The sequence below is a fragment of the Lycorma delicatula genome, chromosome 4, assembly GCF_047948215.1.
Source record: "Lycorma delicatula isolate Av1 chromosome 4, ASM4794821v1, whole genome shotgun sequence".
Taxonomy (NCBI): Eukaryota; Metazoa; Arthropoda; class Insecta; order Hemiptera; family Fulgoridae; genus Lycorma; species Lycorma delicatula.
In genome coordinates this window covers 150,797,450-150,823,204 of record NC_134458.1, presented here as the reverse complement: position 1 = coordinate 150,823,204, position 25,755 = coordinate 150,797,450, and the positions used below count along the sequence as shown (strand labels likewise).

Genomic DNA, 25,755 nt, shown 5'->3' with positions numbered 1-25,755 from the left:
TATATCTTATAAACATATATCACATATTGTACATTACAAATAATACAAGTTTACCAAATATTTATCGTTTATTCTAAGATAACGTAAAATGAGATATCAGTTTCTGGGGATGCAATATACATCACTGATTATATGGAAGCCCTTGAGTGAAGTGCTTTCACTTCTTTAGGGCTTGTCTTTCCGGAGAGATAAAGAAACATAATGAGAGTTCATTAGAAATTTGGAGCTGAACAGATTAGGATAGTTTTTTTTGGAGTATGTATGCCTGGTGGCTTAAGTTCAACAGGGGTTAGCCCTGTTCTTTTCATAATAAATAAAGTAAGTAAAATATAATATTTCAACTACACCACAATAAATTTTTCAATTGAACAACCAATCATTTTGAATTGTGAACACTTGTTTATTATAATTTAAAATTCACAAGATTATTACATTACAAAAAAATTACAAGAGGATAACAAATACATTATAACAGTGATCAACAATGTATAATTAACTGATCTTAATTATATTACCATAAAATGTTTAAAAATTCCCTAAAACTTAAAAAAATAAACAATTTCAAATATTATTCATAAGATGTAAAAACAAAATAAAGATCCTATACATCTTGAATTATTAATTCAATGAATCATGCGACTACAAACATGTACAAAAATACGGGTTTTTAAAACTGTTTACCTTTCTGTTAAGAGGATTAATAATGCATTTCCTTCACTTGTTTTACAATGAAACAAATAAAGAACCCATACAATACCAAAAGTTACAATGTAACGGAGCTGTATAGTACTGCTAATCAGCAGAAAATAGTATTGACTGATGTCATATAGGATATTAAATCTCATTTTCTAAATAATATTAAAATACAGGTTTCCTTCTGATTGACCGTGATAATCTTAGTTGACACTTAAAACATGGAATACTTTCTTTAGTCGGATGAATCAGTTGTTAGGTAATATTTTTCAACAAATCAGTTTTAAACAAAGAAATTAGCCCCGGTTTGCTTACTATATACAAAGTAAACAATTTTACTTTGAAAGAACAGAAAACAGAGACAACTGTTAAACATAATTTTTTTTTTTTTTTTTTTTTACTTTTTCTGAGGAAAATACAGCCCAATGAAACAAATTTAAAAATATTAAAAATTATAAATCACTTACTTTCAGATGAGATCAGAATTCTTCTGGAAGAGTATTTGGAGCAATAAGTATATTAATTTTAATACTATATAAATTTTTTTAAAAAGACAAGACATTTCAAAAATGAATTAAATTTTGTCAAGCTGTTAAATGAGTAACATTTATTTTACATTGAATAAGTATAATTCACAAACAATAATTATTTCACAAAGTTACAATAAAAATCATATAACATTAAAACTGTCAACTCTTGGTAAGTTAAAGAGAAATATATATTTTTTTAAGTTCCTAAAGGAGGGTTTGCCACATTGTAGATACAATATTTTTCTGTAGGTTTTTACTTATGAGACAAGAATAGACAGTATAAAAAAAACATATATACTAAAACATTACTGCTTACTTGTGGAGGAGTTATAGACTATGCAAGCCCTAAAATTTAAGAAAAAATTGTATAAAAAGGTAAACATAATAACAGAGCTTAATCGTTTAGCAGGCCTAGCCAATGTTCCTTAGCAAGCTTACACAGTGCTTACAAACATTTATTTTTTTCTATTTACAGATTTTTTACAAATTATTTTTAAATATTTACCTGATAACACACATCTAAGATAAGGCTTTATTCTATGTATCTGAATAATAGAGCAAGGTCAAATTCCTCTCATACCTCTACACTGAAAGTTGACGAGTGTGGAGTTACTTATGTAGAATTATCACAATAAACATTGAAGGGCTTGAAAAGAAGCTAACCAAATATACCACACCACACAAAGAATTTAACTGAAATGATCTACAAGAATTTTTTTATTGCAGTACATATGTAATAAAAATAAGAGATAAAACAAAATATAATGTTTTTTAACGATTCAATACTTGAATTTAATCTAAATTATTCTCTTGATATTTAGATGAAATCAAACATTAATTTACAAGAACAAAAATTTGAGTTATCTATTATTCTTCTATTTAGAGGTTTTATTTTTTGAAAGGAAGAGAAAAAAGAAATGGTTTATTAATGTTTTTGAATTAACAAGATCCAACTACTATTTTTGTGTCCTTGAAAAGAAATGTCTTATCCAGTTAATGAACTACACATCCTTTAGAATCTGACAGTTCTACAACACCTGGAATATCTCAATGATGTATTCTGCAAAACGAAGTGTAATAAAAATATTCTACCAATGGTAAATTCTGATTTAATAAACTGGTTCCCATAAGTCTTTAATCTGCATTTTCATTCCAGATGTTGGCTACTACCATGAGCATTGCAATTTGTCTCTGGAAACAGTTTTTATGGATCACTATATCATAACATTTTTCAACAGAGAAATCCTTCTGCTATATCTCTCCTTCAAATTGCCTTACTCTTCAGGATACACAATAAAGTTATATATTACAGTTTATGTGGCCAAGATGTTATAACTTCTTGATCAATGTCGTTAAATAATATCAAGAGTAGTTTTTTTTCGATAAAAGCTGCATGTTACAGGCAATAAAGAGAATATTCTTTTCTTATGTTCCCAATTCAGCAACATTCTAAAAGAGAAGTGAGCTAATTTTTTGTTTAATTTTGAGCTAAGTTCAAATGTGATGCATTTTCTTCTCTCAATAGTTCTTCAAATACAGAAAGAATCATTTACAAAAATTGAGGAATTAAAACTTAATGTATATACACAATTTACAAGATGAGAAAAAGCAAAAGAATAAGAAAAATGCTATTAAGTGATAAATAGCCTAAAACTTTTATTTAAAAATTATCCTATATGTAAAAATGACAATAATAAATAAGTTCTTTTTAATGTCTCTTAAAATAATTCTTGTCATAAATTTAACATTCTAAACTAAACAATAAAAAAAAAATCATTACAATACATTAACTTAAATAATAAAAAAATAATAAACTATTTTTTTGAACAAGGAAAATATCATAATTACAATGATTGAAATGGTAATCAATCTGTTGAACAAGGAAAATATCATAATTACAATGATTGAAATGGTATAATTATAATCAATCTGAAAATAAACAATAATATAATATATACAGCTAATAATTGAATTACAACTCATAATGTCACAGATTATATTACACAATGAATGTTTTTACAATAAATATTCTGTGTTTATATAGTAAGGTGATGTTAATGTTTAAATATTTTGCAAACTAATAACAAGTCCTGGTAATATTGCCATCTAAGTTACCCAACATAATCTGCAAAATAATTGTTGTTACATAATAGAGGTATAGATTACTTTAAATTTTACCTTTTTTCATGTACAATAAAAATCCCCAAAAAACAAATTTTGATGTTTATTAAGAATTCAACAAAATATACTAAATCCGGTTAACCCTACCCTAAGCGTTAGGTTTTCTTACAGTTCGATTGAATGAAAAAGCAATTATGATCCAATGTCTAATTTATTTTTATCTTTAAATTCAATTATGAATTATATTTATTACAGATTTACAATCAATTAATGACAACAAAAAATCTAACAATGCATATTAAATACCTACACATCAATCATTAACACACCGTAATAAATTAATCAAACCAAAAATGTGAAAATTTTTTTTAAAAAATACAATGCGGTTCCAAAAGTACCTTCTAGAACCAATTTCAATGTTTTTATAAAGAAAATTGTTTTTTGAATTTATTTATTTTAACCTAGACTGTGATGGAATTTTTAGCATGTTTATATTTTGGTTCACAATTTATATTTACAGAGTCTGTTTGTGATAAAACATTATACATGGCAGTGATGTTAAAGGAAATTAATTAGCAAAACATTTTTCACGAGATTCTTTTAAGACTAAACAAATTTTCTAAGGTTAAATTAGAAAAAACCTAAAACATACTTTTATATGCCTACATGTGGAACAAAACATCATAAATGGTATAGTTATTATTTTTACTATACATTCAAACAAATATCAGAGAACAATTTTTATATGAAAATTTATAACAAGTGCATTATTTTTGCCTACTCATAGGAGTTAAATTTCATATTAAATGTTGACTAAAAAAAAATCATTTAGTTCAGTTACTAATATACAAAACAAAACAAAAATTTTAAATACTGTGAGATTACATAATAAAAAAAGATACTATTAATATAATATAGATTGATCAACATATACATAGTTGTATGCAAAAAATATTACTACGGTAATGAATGTTAATCTGTAAACAAATTGAATATAAGCTAGCATTCAGGGAATTTTAAAACTGGTTCCATGAGTAAGCAATCACATACATGTTTTTAAATTACACAGATTTTATATTAATGAATATATTTTTTAAATCAATCTACTTCTTTACACAAATAAATACTACTACATTGATAAGGCAGTTTGTAGAATGGCTAGGCAATCCTAAGAAGATGGGTCTGCTTATGATAATATTATTTTAAAATATATAACCCATTAATAAAAAACACTATTATATAACTAAAGATTACTAACAGTGTTCTTCAATAGTTAAAAAATAAAAAAAAGTACCTATTTACAACCATAAAAAATTAATTATAAATATTGCTTTAAAATAAAAACAATAATTAACAGTTAAATAATGTAATAAACTACTTGTTTCGATGAGAAACAAACATAAAATAAATACCTATTATGAAAAGAAAATTGCGTACAGTGTAACAAAACTTATCCCAACACTAACATAACTATAAAATTAAAAGTAAATGTTTAAGTTTTCACATTTTTTATAACGTAAAACTTTTCTGTGATTATAAATTAGTAATGTTAACAAAATGCTATAATAGTTTTTCTTCTTTCATTTTGCCAAAAACAAATTGATTACACTAACATATAAATATAATAATTAAGGATAAAATACACATAAAATTAATAATACTAAAAATGGATTGAAAATTAATTATATATGGACAAGTACATGTGTAATTAGTTCGCTTCTTGTTAGGAAACGAGCATGGCACATTTCACACTCTAATAACTTTAATGGTTGTAAATCTTGTGTAAAATCGACGAGGCACTTTTTATTTGGATCAATTTCAAAATGGTTACTTGAGTTTTCTGAACAAGTTTCATCCATTAAGAATGAGGGTTGTACTATATTATTTGATGCAGTGGTCGATTCAAAATTATTTGTACATTGTTTTGCATTATTGTTATTATTACTATTAGATTTCTTTGACGATGCATATTTTAAAACTTTCTTAGTCTTCTTTGGTTCATACCTATTATCAACTTTTTTTTTTTGATTATTAGCTTTTGTTACTGTATTTTTTTTGTCATAAGGTCGTCTTCTTCCGCTCGATCGCCTTTTTGCTTGTCGTACAACAGGAATTTTATATGGATAAATATAATCATCATCTTCTTGACGATTATTTAGAAATTCATCACCTGATTTATTATCGTTGTTATTATCATTTTTATCATGTAACCGTTCATTCGTATTAACTTTTTTAAGAACTCTATTACGACGTTTACGATTAATTATAGTTTTATCAGTTTTTTCCAAATTTTTCTGTTTCATTAGGTACTCTTCTTTAATTTTTTTCATCAATTCATCACTATGCCTAACTATATGCTCACTTAGTTCTTCTTTATCCATATTATTAATACCGCAGACAGGACATTTACCGTTAATATCAGAATTTCGTTTCATAACATGTACACCACGAATATGTTCACGTAATACAACTTTTTGATTATAACGTTTATGACAAAGTGGACATTCATGAGGTCTTTCTCCTGTATGTATCCTTTCGTGCTTTTTCAAAGTACCACCATCACGAAATGATTTTGTACAATATTTACAACCGTACGGACGTTCATCAGTATGAATTCTACCATGAATTGTAAAACCTTGACGGCTAGAAAAGAATTTTTCACAATAATTACAATAATATTGATCGCTCCAACCTTTATGTAAACGGCTATGTTCAGTTAAACCTTGTTTACTCATGAAACTTTTTCCACAAGTATCACAAGCAAAAGGTGCTTTACTTGGATGTAATGCGAGACGGTGTTCATCAAGATACTTAACACCAGGGAATGATAAACCACAAACTTCACAAGTGTACATTTTCCTTCGATGGACCCACATATGTCTGTAAGATAGAATCAAAGCTATGAACAAAACAAAATAGAAAAAAAAAAATATATACATCAAATATAATTTTATAAAATATGATGAATTTGATGATTGATGACTGTCTCACTGAGACAGATATTCTTTCAAGTGATATTTTCATTGTAGGTACTTTTGGTACAATAATTTCACTGTCCAAAAAAATGTAAATTTTAAAATTAATAAACTTTTTTCTTTTGTTTGTATTTTATCCAACAACTGAACTAAATTTTTGTAAATAAATTAAATGTGTTTTTTCCAAAGAATTTTTAATAAAATTCATACATTTATTTAAAAGTGTGGTTGTTTTTACAGAAATTTGCAATCATATAATAGAATGTATATAATGTTATCATGACAAATTTTGTTCTTTTGCGAGTAAAACAGCACCATCCAAACAGAGAAAAGTGTAATAGAACAAATTTTAACAACCTAAATATTTTGGTCACTAAAGAGTATAGAGCCACAGTATACGATTTAAAAATGGGGTATTTTAATGTTCAATACTTAAGAATTAATGTAACCTATCACTCATCATGTCTATAGCCTTTTATTCCATTTGCAACAAGATTAACAGGATTACATCAAATTCATAAACCTAATTCCAATACATCCACTTATTAATTTAAGAACTGTACCACCTTATTACATAGGAAAAGTAACTGATAAAATATTAAGAAATAAAACTGAACTTCCATACATATACAATACAAAAAATTGTTTTCAACTAATAAATCAATTATATCTTGAAATTAAAATTACTCCCATGTGGAGTATGTGGTCCCCCATTGGATACACCTTCCCAGCTGGCGGAAAAGGGAATGCTCACTAGATATGGTGGGTACTGGGGAAATAAAAAATACTTGGGGTAGACTAAAACTGGCAAATGGTTGATTTTAGCAAGAGATGAAGAATTTCCCAATGCACAGAGGGTACACAAAAGAGCCTGGTAGTTTTGGGAGAAAACTATTAATGAAAATGGTAAACATATAACAAAACAACTTAAAAATTACTAATTTTTTCTTTTAGAAAAAATATATTGATAAATATACCTGGACAGCCACAGAATCAAAATCTATCATAGATTATGTAATGGTAAATTGGTTTAAGAGGACAAATAACAGATACCAGAGGATATAGAGGAGATTACTGACCATTATTTACCAATGGCTAGAATGCACCTTTGCAACTGTTGATTATTCTGAAAAATCAAATAATCAACAACAGAAAGTGTACGGGTGAATTTCTTACTAGTTGAGGTTAATGTGTTTTATATGAGGAAAATTTACCTTTGTATTGCAACAAAATTATGACCAAAATGATGTACAGTGGAAGTGAGAGTATACAAGTATAGCTAGCTAGGGATTCTATAGAGCTAGCTGCAGATATATATATATATAAACCATATATATAAACCATATATCATATGGTTTTACAAGTAAACGATGGTATCCACAACCAGGTGGAAATATCCAAATTTGACAACCAGTCCAGAGCACTCAGAGTCACTTGATGTAGTGTCCCCAGATCACCATAAAATGCTCGAAGTGGGGACTCCATAACAATATGTTCTATTGCCTGCTCCTCTGCTCTGCAGTCGCAGTCAGCAGATGGGTGGAAAACCTGCCTTGACCAGGTTTGGTGCAGTAGTTTTTATTTTTTGCTGTTTAGCCTCCGGGAATCAGTCAGGTATTACTTAAGAGAATAAATGAGGATGATAAGTACGAGTGTAAGTGAAGTGTAGACTTGTACAGTCTCAGGTTGACCATTTCTGAGATGTGTGGTTAATTGAAACCCAACCACCAAAGAACACAGGTATCCACAATTTAGTATTCAAATTTGTATAAATTGGTGTGGTAGTTGGAATCCCTCAAGACCTTCTTTGTTGGATCTTGAACCAGGCGAGCATTGTTCGGTGGACATTTATTTCGGTATTGTCACCACTTGGAGGCCACGTCAACAAAATTGATACTTTCTAAATCAGCCCAGGGTGGTTTGGGTGACCTCAGCTGAGTTGTTGGTAGATCTTGTAGAGCAACGTACAAAGGAGAGTTCTTATGAGAAGTGATCCTCTTGAGCAAGTCTACTTTAGCTGCTTTTGTACTCAGATCCTGCAGAGTAATACTAGCCAGGACAGGCAACCACTGAATAGGAGTAGATCTAACAGTACCAGTGACAATCCTCATGGCTTCATTAAACTGCACCGCAATCTTTGTTGTGTGGGCGCTGTTTTTCCACACATGGATGCAATATTCACCAGCCGAATACACAAGAGTGAGTGCAGCACAGCATACAGTATTGGAATCCGCATCCCAACTGCTTCTGGCAATCTTGCAAAGTAGATTCTTGAGCAAAGTTTCTTATATAACCTAATGCACTGTTTTTTGGATGTCAAGAACTGATGATTTCCAGATATATTGGATTGTAATTATGGAGCACTTTGATTCTGCTGAAAATCACATGTAGTTTTCTTAGGACTTCTTTATTATTTAGATGGAATGCAATAATCTCTGTCTTATTTGGCTTAGGCTGAAATCTCCATTTATGGAAGTAATCGCTCAATTTCATCAGATCACCTGTCAGCACACTCCCACAGTGCATAAGATACTTACTCTGGAAGATTAATGCTAGATTGTCCGCATACTGGATTTTCATTGAGTACGTGTCTGGCATGTCATGGATATACAGGTTAAATAGAATTGGAGCCAGAATTGATTTCTGAAGTGATAGTTATAAAGAATAGACTACATAAAGGATTGAAAATTTGGAATGATGAAGTGAAGGACTCTATTCAGCATACAGAAACTGGTTAAATAATCCATCGGAAAAGAAGAAATTAATACATAATAGGATTAGAAGTAAAGTGAAAGGTTTGGTCAGAAAATGACAGCAACAGCCTTGGAATTATTTTATTGAAGATAATGAGTAAGACCTTCATAACTGTGGAAGTAGTTTGACCTACAAGATAACGAAGTGTTATGGAAAAGAAAACAGCTGATCAAATAAGAAATTTTGTTTTTTTTTACAGGTAACCTAGAAATCAGAATATGGATTATGTAGTAATCAGTATGATATTTCTTATGAGGAAGTGACAGTCTCTTTACAATCTTTAAAAAAACAGAAAAGTACCACGTCTTGACAACATAAATAGAGAAATACAGTGGTTTTTCTCTGACTTGAAGATTGCTTCGTCTCTTCAATTTATATTGGCATAACCATATATGATACTGAAGTGGTAAAAAAGAGCAAAAGTAACAATATTCAAAAAAGGTGATATTGCCACAATTATAGAGGAATAAGCCTACTAGATGTAGGATATAAGATAAATGCATACATATTGAATAATAGACCTAAGAATATAACAGACTGTTTGTTTCTGGAGGAACAGATGGGTTTTAGAGGGAAGGTCTTGTATAGATGAGATGCATATAGCCTTTATCAATACTGATACAGATTTTGACAGTGTTATCAGAAGAAAACTGTGGGACATAATGTCAAAAAGAGGTTTTCCAAAAACACCTTATCAACGCTATAAAAAATTTATATGAAGGTTATGCAATACAAAGAATTATTACCAGCTACAATAATGAATAAGGGAGTGTGCCAGGGTTGTTGTACTTTGCAGACACTTTTTAATAATTATACAGAACAATGCACTCAGAGTGGAGAAAATGTTTTAACTTTGGAATAAAACTATTGTATAATATAATTTTGAGTGCACTAATTTATGCTGATGATAAAGTAATAATTCAAGACATAGAAGATAAATTACAGACAGCCATGTTTACATCATCTGAAATATTGCTTGGATACGGTTTAAGAATACCAGTGCAGAAATCCAAGGTTATGAGTTTTAAAGGTGCTGAACCAATACAAAATAAGATTATTATTAACAATGAAACATTAGAACAAGTGTTGCAATTTCAGTACCTGGGCTGTAATATATTGTACGGTTGTAATGATAAAGGGTAGAGCAAAGGAAACACATGTTTTTTAAAACGCTAATAGTCAGCAGTGAGTGGGGGTATTGACCTTCGGTGATCTCTGGCAGACAGCTCAGACTACACAGTTTCAGTCGCTGTGGAGTGTTGGACTGTAGAACATTATGTGTTTGCTGTCGAGCAGATTTTTAGAAATAATGATCACGGTTCAACATCTTTTCGATTGAAATTTTATATCAAATATCATGGTGCAGTTCAAGATCGAAACATCATACTCCGATAGGTTGAAGAATTTAAAAGTACTGGATCTGTGATGAAGAAAAAGCCACCTGGCCTTCTATGTTCAGTCCAAACTCTGGAAAATGTAGACCGAGTGGGAAGGGTAGTTCTTACTAGTCCAAAACGATTGGCTAGGTGACAGGCTGTAGCACTGGGTATATCATGTCTTTTTCTTCATCGCATCTTACACAGTGATCTCAAATTTCACCCATACAAAATAATGATCGTCCAGAATTTTGTGACATAATGAACGCTATTCTACGGAAAATGTTAACTCCCTAATAATGATGAATGTCGAAGCCCATTTCCATCAGGATGGCTTTATTAATGTACAGAACTGTCGGTACTGGGTGTCAGAGAACCCACAAGAACTACACTGAAAACCTCTCCACAGCTCAAAAGTAACAATGTGGTGCAGTGTCTCCAAGATAGGGATTGTTGGTCCTTACTTTTTAGAAGAGGGGGAATCGTAGTTACAGTGACATCAGCCCACTACATCGACATGTTAAATAACTTCCTGCATCCAGAACTGGACAGGAATCAGGTGAACATGAGAGAAATGTGGTTCCAACAGGAGGGCACCACAGTTCACACAGCAAGAGCATCGATTGAAGTGGTTCGACAAATGTTTCCTAGACATGTCATTTCACGATTTGGTAATGTTTCTTGGCCCCTCTGCTCTCCTGATTATCAATTTGTGACTTCTTTTTGTGGGGCTACCTGAAATCAAGAGTGTATGTGAACAAGCCATACACAATTGAAGACCTGAAAATTTCCATTCGTCAAGAAATTGAAGCTCTACAGATATGCAGAGTAGGTGGGAAATAAAATATCACCTGCAGACCAAAACAGAAATCGAAACCCAAACAAATTTTAGTTAACTTCTTGCATGGAAGTCATCATCAAATTAATTTCAATGGTAAGCAATGGAGAGTTTTTTAAAATAAAAAATCTACCATACCTCTAAAAATATGCAACCTGTCATCTCTGGTTTTGCGGACAGGATTTGAAAGAGAAGAATGAATCGGAGCAATCTGGAAGTTTAACTTCAAAACTCAAATTCAAACACAAATATTTCCTTATCATCCTAACTGTTAATTCTCTTTTAAAAACAGGAAAATTAATGGAGCTAACAAAAGTTCTAAATAAATTTAAGATTTGCGCTGTACAAGAAACTACATTTAATGATGAAAATAATTTTTGTTTACTAAAACTTCAAATCAAGGAAAACCTGAAGAAATAATTAAGTCAATCACTAACCTTTTAATGTCTGGCACAAGTTTTCTAGTGGAAAGATCTTATGAAAATAACATTATAAGATTTAAATCTCCCTCGGATAGAATCTCAATCCTTACAATTAAGAGCAGAAATAAACACAACAATTTTATTTACTGACACGCACCAATAGATAACATTAATGCAAGGAGAATGTGGAACGGAAACCTTTAGGCATCAGCTAGAAGATGAAATGTGTGAATTAAACCCTAAAATATTAAAATGCTCCTGGGTGACTTTAATGCACAGATTGGAAAAAAAAAGATGTTAAAATTACAGGGAAATATCCAGCTAATAAAAACAAATGGAAAAAGATTAATTAAAATTAACGTCTACACGTTTACGAAAACATCTAAGAAAATTAAAAACATGGAAATTACCAAACCAATTTTTAGGGGAGTTTCAAATAGACCATATGACATTTAAATTCTTAATGTAAAAGTCAGATTTTCATTCAGCCCATTATCCAATGCAAATTAAATATAAATCCAACACTTTGAGAAAATAATAGTATATGGCATTACACATGATATTTTATGTTTTATGGTTAAGATATGTTGACAACATAGTAATAATTTATACACAATTCATAACTCTTCAAGCACACCTTGGATATACAAAAGGAATGTTTATAAAAATTTAACACATACAGTATTTATATACAAAAATAAGAATGTGAATAAAATTAATAAACAAATCAAAAATGTTAAGGAGTTGCAAATCTAAATGATTATAATAATTATTTCACTTTTGTTTCAGTCAAACAATAAAATTAATTGTAGTAATTATTTGTAAACAGAGTATCAGAGATCAATTTTGGATGTCCTTTTGCCTTTGAAAACAATCAGATACAGAATGGTTCTAGAAATACAAACCAATCTATTAAATTAAAAAAAAAAAAAAAAAAAAAACTTGAAATATTTATAATCATTATTCAAATTGTAAAAAATTACAAAATTATTTCCTAGAAAAAATTAGCATATGCATTATTTTGTGTTATATGTAAATTAAAAGTACACTTAACAAAGAAGATATAAGGTGTATAATGACTTACAATTGGTCCATAGGCTAGGTTAAGACCAATTAAAAAGTTGAATAATGTAAGGAATAAAGAAACTGCATTCAAATTTCACGTGATTTTTTCTTTTTCAAACATTTAAAAAATTCCAGGATGTGTCTCGCTGCAAAGCATAAGGGATTGAAAAGAAGAAAATAATTCCAGGTCAACTTATAAGTAGTTAGTTGATTATGAAGATATTTACCCTCCTAATTCGAAAATTACATTGTTTGTTAATGTAAAATTGGGTCATTCTGTACAAATCAACAATGTGGATAGCCATTCATAACCCAACCGACTGGGATTTTCATGAAATTTGGTATAGATTAACTGTTGATAGAGTTGAGAAAATACTGAATTTCAGATCTTTATCATTGACCATTTTGATTTTAGAGCCCTTCAAATTTGCCAGAAAATGAGAAATTTTAACTTGCAGCAATAGTGTTACTTTAATAAATAACAAAGTTATGTTAGGTAGAATGATAAACTTGGACTTACTTTAAAGCTTATTTGATGCTCTTTCACTATATTCAACAAGCCTATGCTTACATAGATCTTTATTTCAGGGTCACCACCTTTGACTTTGAATTTCAGAAAAAGCAGGTCTTCAATTTTTTTTATAAAAAATATTTTATCATCATTATATTATAAAATAGCTGTGCAGATTTGAAATTAGGACTACACTGGGATCAAGAAAATAAAATAAAATGTGTATCAATGTTTTAACAAAAAACATTTTTATGTAGTTTTGAGGCGGTAAATACTTGAAATTTTTGTTGGCTGAACTTACAAAATCAAATAAAAGGTCTTGCAAAAAGAAACTAAACGTTATGAGGTAATATGTTGCTCATTTGTTTTGTCTAGTAATAAGAAATAGTATATCTCAACTCAATAAAATGACCAGTGATAATGTAGTATGATGACAGTGTAATTAATACAAATTGAAAGACAAAATGTATTGAAGCTTACTATATCATCATTTTAGTCATAATCTATGTCCATTGTTTTAGTGTAAACAATATTAAATATGACCTAAAATATTTATGTGTGGAAAAACATGATGTAAGAAAGCATAAGCACTGTATAAATATACCTGCCCTGAAGTCAAGATATTCAGTGTTCGTTTATTGATTGCTAAGTGTTGGTGTAGTAACTAACAGTATTTTTTTAAAGCTAGGTATCTTTTGAAGTATGACAACTCTTTACAATATAAATGTTGTTATCCATTTCAGATTTATTCAGATTCTGACAATTTTAAAAACATTTTAGATTCAATATTTGTTGAAAATTCTGTGACAAAATAACTTTTAAGCAATGGATATGAACTGATCATTCAAGTTTAGAAACAGTAGAGAACAGAAGATTTTATTCAGATGTTTACTGAAAAATTATCAATTCTCATTCACCGTTCATTCATTGCTTCTCAGTAGTCAAACTTCATAAAAAATGTAAAAACTGTAATTGAACCCGGAAACTTTATCACATTATGTGTTTTTGCTGAAAATGATTCATTTGTGCTACAAGATGAAGCCCAAGGGTTTCACTAGAACAATCTACAGGCTACAATTCATCCTTTTGCTATTTATTTTAAAAGCCAAGAATTTGCTGACACTTTAAATGATAATTTAGTTATGTCTGACTGCCTTAAGCATGACATAGTTATCAGTTAATTTTTTTCAGAAAAAATTAATTCAATTTTTAAAAGAAAAGTATAATATTGTGAGCACAATATAAAAATCATAAAAAGTTTGTGAATTTAACATTAAAATATTATCACAAGGATGACTTCGGTGACAAAGCATAATGGCACTTCTGCCACATTAAATGGCACAAGCGCATGTCATGGTCTTAGTAGTACTCTTAAAAAAATAGCATCAAAAGCAAGTTTACAACGCCCATACTAAGAACAAATAACAACAATCACTCAGCTTTCTGACTAGGCTCTGTCAAATATTAAAAATATGAATTTCATATTTGTTTGAAATGAAAAATATCAGAGAGAAGAAAAGTATTTAGCACCTCATTTAGCAAAAGTGGTGATGATCCCAGGTACTCAAAAGTTGCATTCTTTTTTACCAGTCAAGAAAGGATATCATAAAACAACAAAGTTTTATATGAAACAGAAGCTGATTTTCCTGAAAACCACATGCATTTATAATGGTGCTTGGTGGTTGGCTCTTGTGTATTATATACAAATGAATCGACAGAAGTGGAAGTAAGTTTTCTTCACCCTCAAGGTCCATCTCCTTCTTACGTTTTCCAGCATTCAGTGATATTCTAATATTACCACGACAGGAAATACTAATGAAAATTAATCCAAAAACTGCAACTGGACGTATATAAACAATATCCGAAAATGAAACTACTCAGGCAAATGAAAAACTGACAGCAAAATAATCAGGTATTTCAAATAAACACTGTTTTAAAATTTAACTTAATACTACTGTTATTGGAATATTTTTTAATTAGTAATAATTGAAATCCAATGAAATATTAGATTGCAATTATTTAATCATTATAAAAAAAATTATTACTTAGAAAAATTAGTCTGTATAATAAGATTAATCAATACACCACAAGTGCTGTTGATGTATTTTATCAGACTATTGTTAAAATTAATTTCAAACTGAAATATTTATTTAAAATAACAGCTACTGGAATGAAACAGTTAATTTAAGAATGTATAGAACCTTAATTTGAAATTTTTATTGATTTGTTTTACTTTTTGTATACTGTGTAAGATTTTAAGATGGTCAAAATGTCCAAATCACAAATGCCTTAACTGTAATTACTTAGACATGCATTATCATATTTTAATTATTAGTCATAAAATTACTAATGTTATTGTAGCTTCTTGTATTACGAGAAGTGTCTTAAGAATTATATTTTATAGATAATTATGTTTTACATTTCAGTTTTTTAGATTGTTAATGTGAGATTTATTAAATTACTTTAAATTATTAACTTAATTTCACTTTTAACCATAAAGTGTAATGATTTTAAAACTTATTTTGACTTAATATTCACTGCAGTCTTGTTATAAAACTAATTAGAAATTTTTAAAAAGAAAAATTTTGTAACATTGATAAACATTTTATTTTTTATCTCCTGATCCCAAGGCAGTCCCAGTTTGAAATTTTCTCAACTGATTCATAGTATAGTGACAAATAACATACATACATTCTTTGGTACTTATGTATTATAATGGTGTCACTATGGTTGGAAGGTTATATATAACAGGCCTGTAAATTTATGATGGCCATTGGAATCTGTTAGCAATAAAGTATTAACACCAAACTAGAAATTGAATTATTTATTCAAATTAACCTAACCTGCAAAAATCTAACAGCTTTCTCCTGGGAGATCTCAAATTTTAAGTGCACACATTTTACATAGAAGTTCACCGTTAACTTAAAATGTTTTTATTTTATCATCTTACTAATAAGAAGTAGAACATAGTTATTTAACTCACCACCAGTCACACTGGTTATGAGATCCCAACGATAGTGGCGTTATTATAATACACAAGTACCAATTTTTTTATTAAAAAATTGAAGACCTGTTTTTTATGAAATTCAAAGGTGGTGTCCTTGAAATCAAAGTTTATGTAAACACAGGATTGTATATCATTTGAAAGAGCATCAAATAAACTTTAAAATAAGTACAAGTTCATCATTATACCTTAATAAATAACGAAGTTACGTTGACCTTACAATACTACCACAAGTCAAAATTTGCCATTTTCCAGCAAATTTGAAGGGCTATAGTTTCTCATAACTCTATGAACAGTTAATTCATATCAAATTTCATAAAAATTCCATTTGGTCAGGTTGTGGGCCTTGTTGATTTAACACAAAATTAAACTTCATGCAAATACATTTTACAAACACAAAGCTGACTAGGCATAAATAATAAACAATATATTTTATCAAAAATTAACTATTTACTTGATTCATTCTGGCTTTCAATAAATAACACAAGGGCAGCAAACTATACCTAAATATCAATATGTTATTACTAAAATGTATTAATTTGTGTTAATATAATAAATAACAAATGAACAATGAAAAGAACAAAATTTATTACTGATCTCTAATATGAATATTACTGTTCTGTTAAGTCTAAAAACATTTTTGGTACATATAAAATATTGCAGCGGTTTCAAAATTACTATGAGTAAAAACCAGTTTGTAAATTGCCTTTCAAATCCATAAATAAATAAAACAAAGGCATTAGTTTTGCGGGTACAACATGGTATCATAACATCTCAAATGTGGATTTCTTGCAAAGAGCAAAATTAGAATAAAGAGATACTAACATCCAAGTCATAGCCGAGATTACCAAAGCACATCAGTAAAATTAGGCAAAATCATATACTTGAAGACCCCTGTTATAAGCTAAAATTATTAATGGACAATGTGAACAGGGAGGTTAACTTGACATATAAAACAATGAGAGATGTAAACTGTAAACAGCTGGCAGGCAAACAACCATATACAATAGAGTCATCGTAACTACATCCCAAAAGTTATTGCAAACACACTCTCATTTGAACCAGAATGAGGAATCCATACACCTTGAACACATAAATTAAATGAAGTCATTCTTCATGTGATCATGTAATAAGTACCAACACTTCAATCACAATGTGCCGTGTCAGATTTAGATATCAAGCAATCTTATTGTTTTAAATGTATCTATCTGGAGCATTATTTATGATACTCTTTACTTATTTAGGTGGAATGGAATTTCAAAGGTAGAACTTTTTAGCGGAAGGAATATTAAAAATTTTATGTTGAAGTTAATATGGTAATGAATATTGAATAATCTCTCTATTGAAGACATTTGTCAAGAAGAAACAAAAAAGAGATTTGGGGTTAATGAAGTTGTAATGAATTATTACATAAACTTGTTTGAAAGAGAAGCAATTCTTTAAATATTCCTAAAATAATAAAAGGCAACATTATCATCAAGAAACTGCCAATAAAGAATAGAAGACATGAAGGACTTAGAGAAAAAGAAAACTTACTCTACACTTACTGCACTATCAAAAACCTTTTATCAACATATAAAAAAAGTAAACATATTATTCCCCATGTGTTAAAGACCAAAAACCATCAATAATATGGGGATCTACAAGAGAAGTGAGTCCTGAGTAAGACTGCAAACTACATCTCTTAGAACCTGATAGTTCTACAACATCTGACATAGTGTCAAGAGTAGCAGACATGAAAATGGCGTGGCATTTAATAAACAAGTTCTTACAGATTACCTGCATTAAATAATATTTATTCCAATAGTTAGCATGATATAAACCCCATATTAATAGTTAATAAATGTGCTATTTATTAGTGCTAATGACTATAGAAAAAAAAATGCAAATCTTAAAACAAGATGAATAAATACATTTACAGAATACTCCTCTGTCTGAAGTAATATAGCAAAAACAGGATAATTTTCCTTGAATATTAATAAAAAAAACCATCAGCTCAGTCACTTCAGCTCTACTGTTACAGCAACCGACTTGACATCTGAAGTTTAATTCTAAGCTTGGGCTTGAAATCTCTCATTTATCATAGCACAAGCTAAAGCTGTACAAGAATTATTAAAGAAGTACTGAAAAATTGCCCAGATAGAATTATAAATATTTCCAGAGAATCAATATCAATTTATAAAAAGTATACTTAGTGTGTGTCCAAATACAATTGTGCACCTAAATAAAAGCAGCTGGATTTTGATCAATAAATATACTTCAATTTTTCTTTTGATATTATTAGCAGTGAAACTAAAAACTAACTTTACAGACAATTTCCATATTTCATGGTGACAATACTTTTTATTTACATAACCATTGAAGCTTTTGTTTCTGTATAAGACAATGGTTTTGACATTTGAAGCTAAACCTTTTTTTGTTAAAAATGTATTTCTTTGTGTTAGTGAAAATACATAATATGAGAAGGAAAAGTTTCATCAAAGGTTTCCAGAGATCAATGTTTCACACCACAATGCTGTGCAAAACTTGATCAATAAGTTCTGAGAAACAGGATCTGTGAAAGATGAGCTTGAGTCTGGAAAACTATCTATCCTGACAAAGGAAAGGTTGGATATTTCTGATCACTTAGCTCTAAGTTCAAAAACAACTTTCAGAAAATTGGCACAACAAGCAGAAATCTCAAGAGTAGTAGTACACACAGACCACAGAATAGACATTTAAAACTAGACCCTTACAAAATAACTGCAGTGTATCAGTTACACTGATTTTCCTGAATAGTGCCAGCAGTTTTGGATTTTATAAATGAAATGAAGATGTAATATTTTTTTTAGATGAATTGTGGTTTCATTTATTGGGCCATGCTGACAGCCACAACAGTTGGGTTTGGTCCATAAATAACCTCATGAAATCTTGGAACAACCATCACATGATAAAAAAATCTGTATTTAGTGTGCCATATCATGTAAGTGTGCAATCATTCAGTATTTTCAGAACAAAATGTTTCGCTAAATTTGCTATGTGAAGTTTTAGGGAATAGGCTTATTTAAAGGTACATCTGGCCACTAAGATCCCCAGATCTTAAACCTACAGATTGTTATTTATAGAGAGCAATAAAAGGATTTGCTTACAAATACAATCCTCATACCCAGGATGAACTGAAAAGTAACATAACAGAATATGTAAAAGCTCCTATGGTGCTTCTGTGTGTATTGTCAAACATGTTCAGGCACACCTGGAGGTGACTATGTTGAGCATCTCCTGTAAATAAAAATGTACTGCAGCAAGTACTATTCCTCTATCTATCAATGTTATTTGCACGCAATAAATGTTTGTAAACAAATGTGCAGTTTCATTTGTGACACCAATTTTAAGTAAGTATGGATTTGGTTTACAAAAAAAAAATTGTGGCAGGCCACAACAGTGAGGTCATTTATTATGCTAGAAACTTAACCTTACGCTATATTTTCTAATTAGCAATGTTTGAGTAAAAGAAAAACTAGCAGTACACTATCATTTAACAACAGTAACTAACCACTTTATCAAAAATATGACAAAGACTTATTTTAATAAAATTAAAAAAAAAAAATTTAAAACTTACCTGAAAACTTTCTGACGAGTTTTAAAACGTTTATTACAAATCTGACAAACATGATCACCAACATTCTCATTAATATTACTATTGTTATTATTATTACTACTACTGCTAGTACTATTATTGTTATTAATAAAAGTATGCCTTTTATGTTCGTAAGGTACATATTCAGGTGATTCAGGTGGAGGATGATGATCATTTGCAGATGATTCTGGCAAAACACATGCAACTAAATGAGCCTGTAAACTTATGATATCATCAAAAACATCATGACATTTTTGACATTCTAATGTCATATCGTAATTATCATTATGTATTCTTATATGATTTAATAGTGCTTTTTCTCTAGCAAATGTTCTATTGCAAAAAGGACAAACATATGGTTTTTCTTTTGAATTGATAGTATTATTTTGTTGAGGATTTAAATTAACCGCTTGTCTCTGATTTTGTGCTGGATGATGATTCATTGAATCGAAATTAGCATTCATAACATTTGTAATTTCAGTAACTGGTTTTATACAATTATCTACTACTGTTACATTGTCATTTGGTTCTGGTTTTATATCTTTAATCCAATCATCAAATAAATTATTATCTAATGAATAATTTGCATTTGTAACTACTGTATTTGGTTTTAATGTTTCAAACGGCGGTATACGATCTTGAGTCCCATTATCACTTTTTTTATTGTTTTTGTTATTACTTCTTCTTTTATTACAACTATTATCAACCTTTTGTTTACTATTATTATTTATTGCAGAAACATTATTATCAACATTTTTATTAAAAGTGGATGATATGATACCATATGTATGAATTTTAGAATGATTCTTCAAGCTTGATTTCCGTTGAAATGACATAGCACAATTACAACATTTATAAGGGCGATTAACAATAACATTATGAGTATGATGTGTCATAATATGATTCTGTAACTCTACTTCATCTTTAAATCTAAGGCCACATATTGAACAACTCATTATGTAATTATTAATGTCATTAATTAATAAATTATTCCCATCATTATGATCGACAATATTATTATCATTATTGACAATACTATTGCGATTTTCCACTAAAGGTACCATATTATCATTACATGTCGTTGTATTCATATGATCACTGTTACTTGTAAATACATTTTTACCATTACTATTACAATTATTGATAATACTATTATTCTCATTATCATTTTCAATTATAATGTTATTACTATGTGTGGGATTTATATGATTAACATTCACATTATCATCTTCTGAAATACAATGTTCAACATGTACTTCATGTACATAAGTAAATCCTCCACCTTCCCCTTTTATAGGTATTAAAGATGGTAAATCATCAGTACCAGATTCATAATTTCCTCCCAACTGACCCAGAACTTCAACGGCAACACTGAAAAAAAAATTACAATTAACTTTAAACAGTTACGTATTTAAAAAACACTTTCCTGCCACAATAATGATCACTAGGCAACTAGTGTTCCGAGACAATGAATTGAAATGAACACAGAAAACCAAACACTGGTAACATGGAATTATCATTCAATTTTAATTAAAAACTATTCTTTTAATAGGGCTTAAATCTGGTAGCAATACAAACATAAAATAAATTATGACTACAAATTAACTAGCTGGTAGTACCTAAATGAGGTTACCATAAGCTGTACAATTGCAGAAAACAATTCAAAAGGACAACTGCTGATAGAATAGGGTTGATATATTACAAAAGACAAAAGTATAACACAATTTTCCACCAGCAGTACAGAATTTAACAATGCCTCTTACCTTATGCTTCTTTTTTTTCATTTAATAGCACTTTCAATGGTTCCTCTCATCGTCAGTTAATAATTTTTTTTTAAAAATAAATTACGAATCAAACTCAAAACAGTGAATATAATATAAAAATATGTAGTCAAAAATAAAATATTCAATGTGGCCAGCCACACATACAGTACTGTACTAAGATTATTTAAATTTTTATAAATTATATGAATGAGCTATTATCTATGGCAGTCCTGATAAGAACGTCATTATCAAACTCTGTCTGTACATTAATCAAGCTAAACTTTTGTCTATACTTGTATATATAATATTTTTCTAAAATATTTAATTTTTTATTATTATCACATCCTTTTAAAATTTCTAATATTTTAAAATTTTTATCCAAATCGGTGACTGAATGTTTATCAATTATTAAATGGTCTGCAAGATTGGAGAAACCTAACTTGTTTTTACAACATCTAAAGTGTTCTGCAAACCTTGCCCGAAATGATCTACAAGTTTTCCAATACAAATTTTGTTACAATCATTACATGTTATTTTATAGATACCACACAAATTATTAGGATCATTATCATTATTACAGATTTTCATAATTGTATGGTGTATATATGCTGTTTTATATTTTTTATCATTATAAACATTAACCACATTTTCAACTGGTCCCAATTGGTCAAACCATGAATTCTAAATTCTATTTGGAAGTAATGAAATGCCTGATGTGACGCATTTGTCGAATCTGACCCGAGTAGTTGGACTCTTTTGCATAACAATGCCCCAGCACCAACAGTTTGGATACGTTATTACGCTGCAAATTAAATCATAGTCATATTCCACCCAACTTGGCTCCAGCAGAATATTTTCTGTTCCCAAAAGTTGAAGATGAAAGGCCGCTTTTTCGATGACATTCTGGCCATTCAAAGGGCTTGCACCCAGTGTTTGAAGGAGATCGCATGAGGTGATTTCTCCAGAGAGAAATCTACCGGTGCTGTAACGAGTATATAACTAGAGAAGGGTTCTACAGAGACGGCTGATGTGAGTAAATTCGTAACATATTAATTCAAAGGATGAGGATGACATATAATGTAAATGAAGTGTAGTCTTGTAAAATCTCGGGTCGACCATTGCTAAGATGCGTGGTTAATTGAAACCCACCCACAAACACTTGTATCCACAATCTAATATTCAAATCCATATAAAAGTAACTGCCTTTACTAGGATTTGAAACTTAGAACTCTTGACTTCAAAATCAGCTAATTTGTGATGATGAGTTCACCAATAGATGATGGGTTAAGCAGCTTTCATTTAATGTTAAAATATAGATTGGTGTAGTTATAACTAAATTTTTGAAAGGAGATGATCACACACATACACTCCTTATCAGCAGGAGTTAACTCCTTCAACAGCAGGTGTTTGTTGCATGCTTTAAAACTGTCAAAGATTCTTCAGTGCAGCTCTTCAACATCTGTATTAAGTATAATAAAACTATCATCTCAATAACTTCCCCTTCACAAAACAATCTCTCTGATTATCATAAATTCATGAATGATACATTGAATGGTTGAAATAAAAATCTTCAAGAAACTGCAACGACAACTCATCTATCCTTGGTAGTAAAACAGGTGCAATTAAAGGTTTCATCAATAGTTCCAGTCAAAAATTAACAGCGAACTTATATTGTGCTAGATTTTGGTTTAGGGGTATGAGTTTTATTATGTCCAAACAGTGTTGTAGAAGTTGAACAGCCCAAGCAAGATACATTATTAATTAATAAATATACTCAAGAAATCAGAGTTGACAGTTTTTCAAAATCTACTGAAGAAAAAAGTAGTTTTCAAGAAATTTTTCTTTATCTTTACAAGAACAACCACTTTACAGAGTTTAGTTACACAGTTTTGAAGGGAAAGAAATAATTAATATTAATTCCCAATTGGTCAAAAATGATTCTCAGATTTATGTTTTTTCATTGTTTCCAGGTCCTCACACTCCATAAAAAATCAGTTTGGTTTTGATCAAATGTTTCAATTGGTCTGACACATGGATATTGTAATTGATATATTTTTAATATTTATGTTTTTTATCTATTTTCCAGCAACAACTTAACTTAACATAAATTTAATATAATTCCTGTAAATTATATAAATGAATTTGTGAAAGTAAATAAATTATTAACACCTTACCTTGTATTCAACAGGGATAGACAAATTCTCCATGATTTCTCAACAAAATATTTCACTGAATAAAAATGAACTTAGATTCTAACTGAATTTAATGCAAAAGTGAAAATGTATGAATTTTTCAGGTCTCCCAAGTAGTTTCAATAGATATAAAAAAAAACTGTATACAGTGATGTTATTTTAAACCTCTCCTGGTATTTCATTTTTTGAATCTTGCAACATATTTCAGGAACAAGTTCCAATTATTAGGTTAAATTGAAAATTATAACAAAAACATATGTCAACCCCATTTGCTAGGACACGATAAAAAACATACGGTTTGATATGTAAAACCTTTAAATAGTGCACACTATTTCATAATAAATTTTGAGCACAGCTGAATTATATACATGTATTTGTTCATATATAGTTTGATTTTTTGTTTACATCTTTACAAGTGGTTTTTATCAAAACCACTTGTAAAGATTTACAAGTGGTTTTGATTTTATCAATGTGTATTTCCACAAAATTAAAAGACTTTTTATCTGATCATGAAAATTTGCTCTTGAAACACAAGATCAAATTCAAAAAACAAAAGTTTTAAACTAAATTATTTGTTATTTTTAGAAGACTATTTGCCAGTAAGCAAATCGAGCAACAGCTTTTGAAAAAAAAATGAAAATAAAACTATAAATAGAATCTATGGAAATTTTATTAAAATCAATTAACATTTTAATTAGAGATAATTTCTAAAAAGTAAAAAGTGTAAACACCAATTAAGAAATAAGGGATAAAGACTGTTAATGTTAGATCACTCACATAATTCATTATTTACATCCTTTGAATACAATTTAGAAGATGAGCTTTTGTTATCTGAGCACACACAAAATTCAGTGATTACATATTAATTCCAAGAAGCCTTTTTCATCACATTAAAGTTTTTACAATAAATAATTTTTTTGTAATATGGAGTATCATACTTCCAGAAATCTGTACTATTTTAATGTTATAGTTTGTTCACATTAACAAAACTTCCAACATCAAACTTTCTCTGCAATATTATAATAAACAAAGGCACTAAACTTTCACTATTCCATGAGCAAATACAATAACAACAATTAAAAAAGTGATTTCCATTCACTTCTAGAGCCTTCATGGAAAATAGTTTTTCATGACATCAAATCCAACTTATTTAGTTAACAAAATACAAACAGGCTATAATATTTACAGAACTGATTTTGTTTGCTTAAAAAAATCATAGATATTTATAAACAATAATAAATAAATATATATATATATATTAAAATTGATGAAGAAAAAAGTTTAATGATGAAAGTGAAGTTGGTATAGAAAAAAATCTATCGAGCGTTGGGTAGAAAGTGTATGTAATTAACTAGGTTAACCTACTGTAATATTAACCTAACATAATACAACATAACAGTAACTCACTTTTCATCATCGTTTACTTGCTGGGTTTCAATTTCTACTTTCAGTTCACCTTCTGCAATGAAATTTTCCGTCAATCCATTGCCTACTTCACAATCAATAAAACTGCTATGGGCCATTTTCTCTTTTCGTACCAAAGCCGGTTTTCTGCATACCCTACCTACATTACTCTACCTAACTTTACCGATTAACTGTACAAAGTCGTTTAAACACATTTATTTCAATATAATAATACGTTTGACATAACTACACATAAAGAACTCAATATCAACAGAATACAATTTACTAACGATCACCACACCTGCAAACGCGTACGATCACATCTTTGGACGCAAATTGGAAAAATTTACTTCTTGTTTGTATACGGATGTTTAAAAAGTGTGATTGCAAACAAAAATAAACAAGATATTCAGCCAAAAAATATAATTTTTAAATAATTTCTGGAATAAAAAGACCAATATTACAACTGAATAGAGTTATTTAAAAAAAAA

At 29.3% G+C, this 25,755-nt stretch overlaps 1 protein-coding gene across 1 annotated transcript; it reads right to left on the bottom strand.

Moving 5' to 3' along the window:
• Nucleotides 1–409: 409 nt before the first annotated feature.
• On the bottom strand, nucleotides 410–25,602 carry LOC142323959 (uncharacterized). Its single transcript, XM_075364375.1, has 3 exons — nucleotides 25,268–25,602; nucleotides 19,888–21,276; nucleotides 410–6,224 (listed from the first exon to the last, which is right to left on the bottom strand). Exons 1-3 carry the CDS (start codon nucleotides 25,381–25,383, stop codon nucleotides 5,027–5,029), a joined length of 2,703 nt encoding a protein of 900 aa, XP_075220490.1. The 5' UTR covers nucleotides 25,384–25,602; the 3' UTR covers nucleotides 410–5,026.
• Nucleotides 25,603–25,755: the final 153 nt, after the last annotated feature.

Excerpts from the sequence above, each read along its gene's own strand:
- LOC142323959 (XM_075364375.1), bottom strand. The coding sequence starts at position 25,383 with ATGGCCCATAGCAGTTTTATTGATTGTGAAGTAGGCAATGGATTGACG. Across the intron at positions 21,277-25,267 it reads CAAGTAAACGATGATGAAAA|TGTTGCCGTTGAAGTTCTGG; the intron begins GTGAGTTACTGT and ends TTTTTTTTTCAG. Across the intron at positions 6,225-19,887 it reads ACTCGTCAGAAAGTTTTCAG|ACATATGTGGGTCCATCGAA; the intron begins GTAAGTTTTAAA and ends TCTATCTTACAG.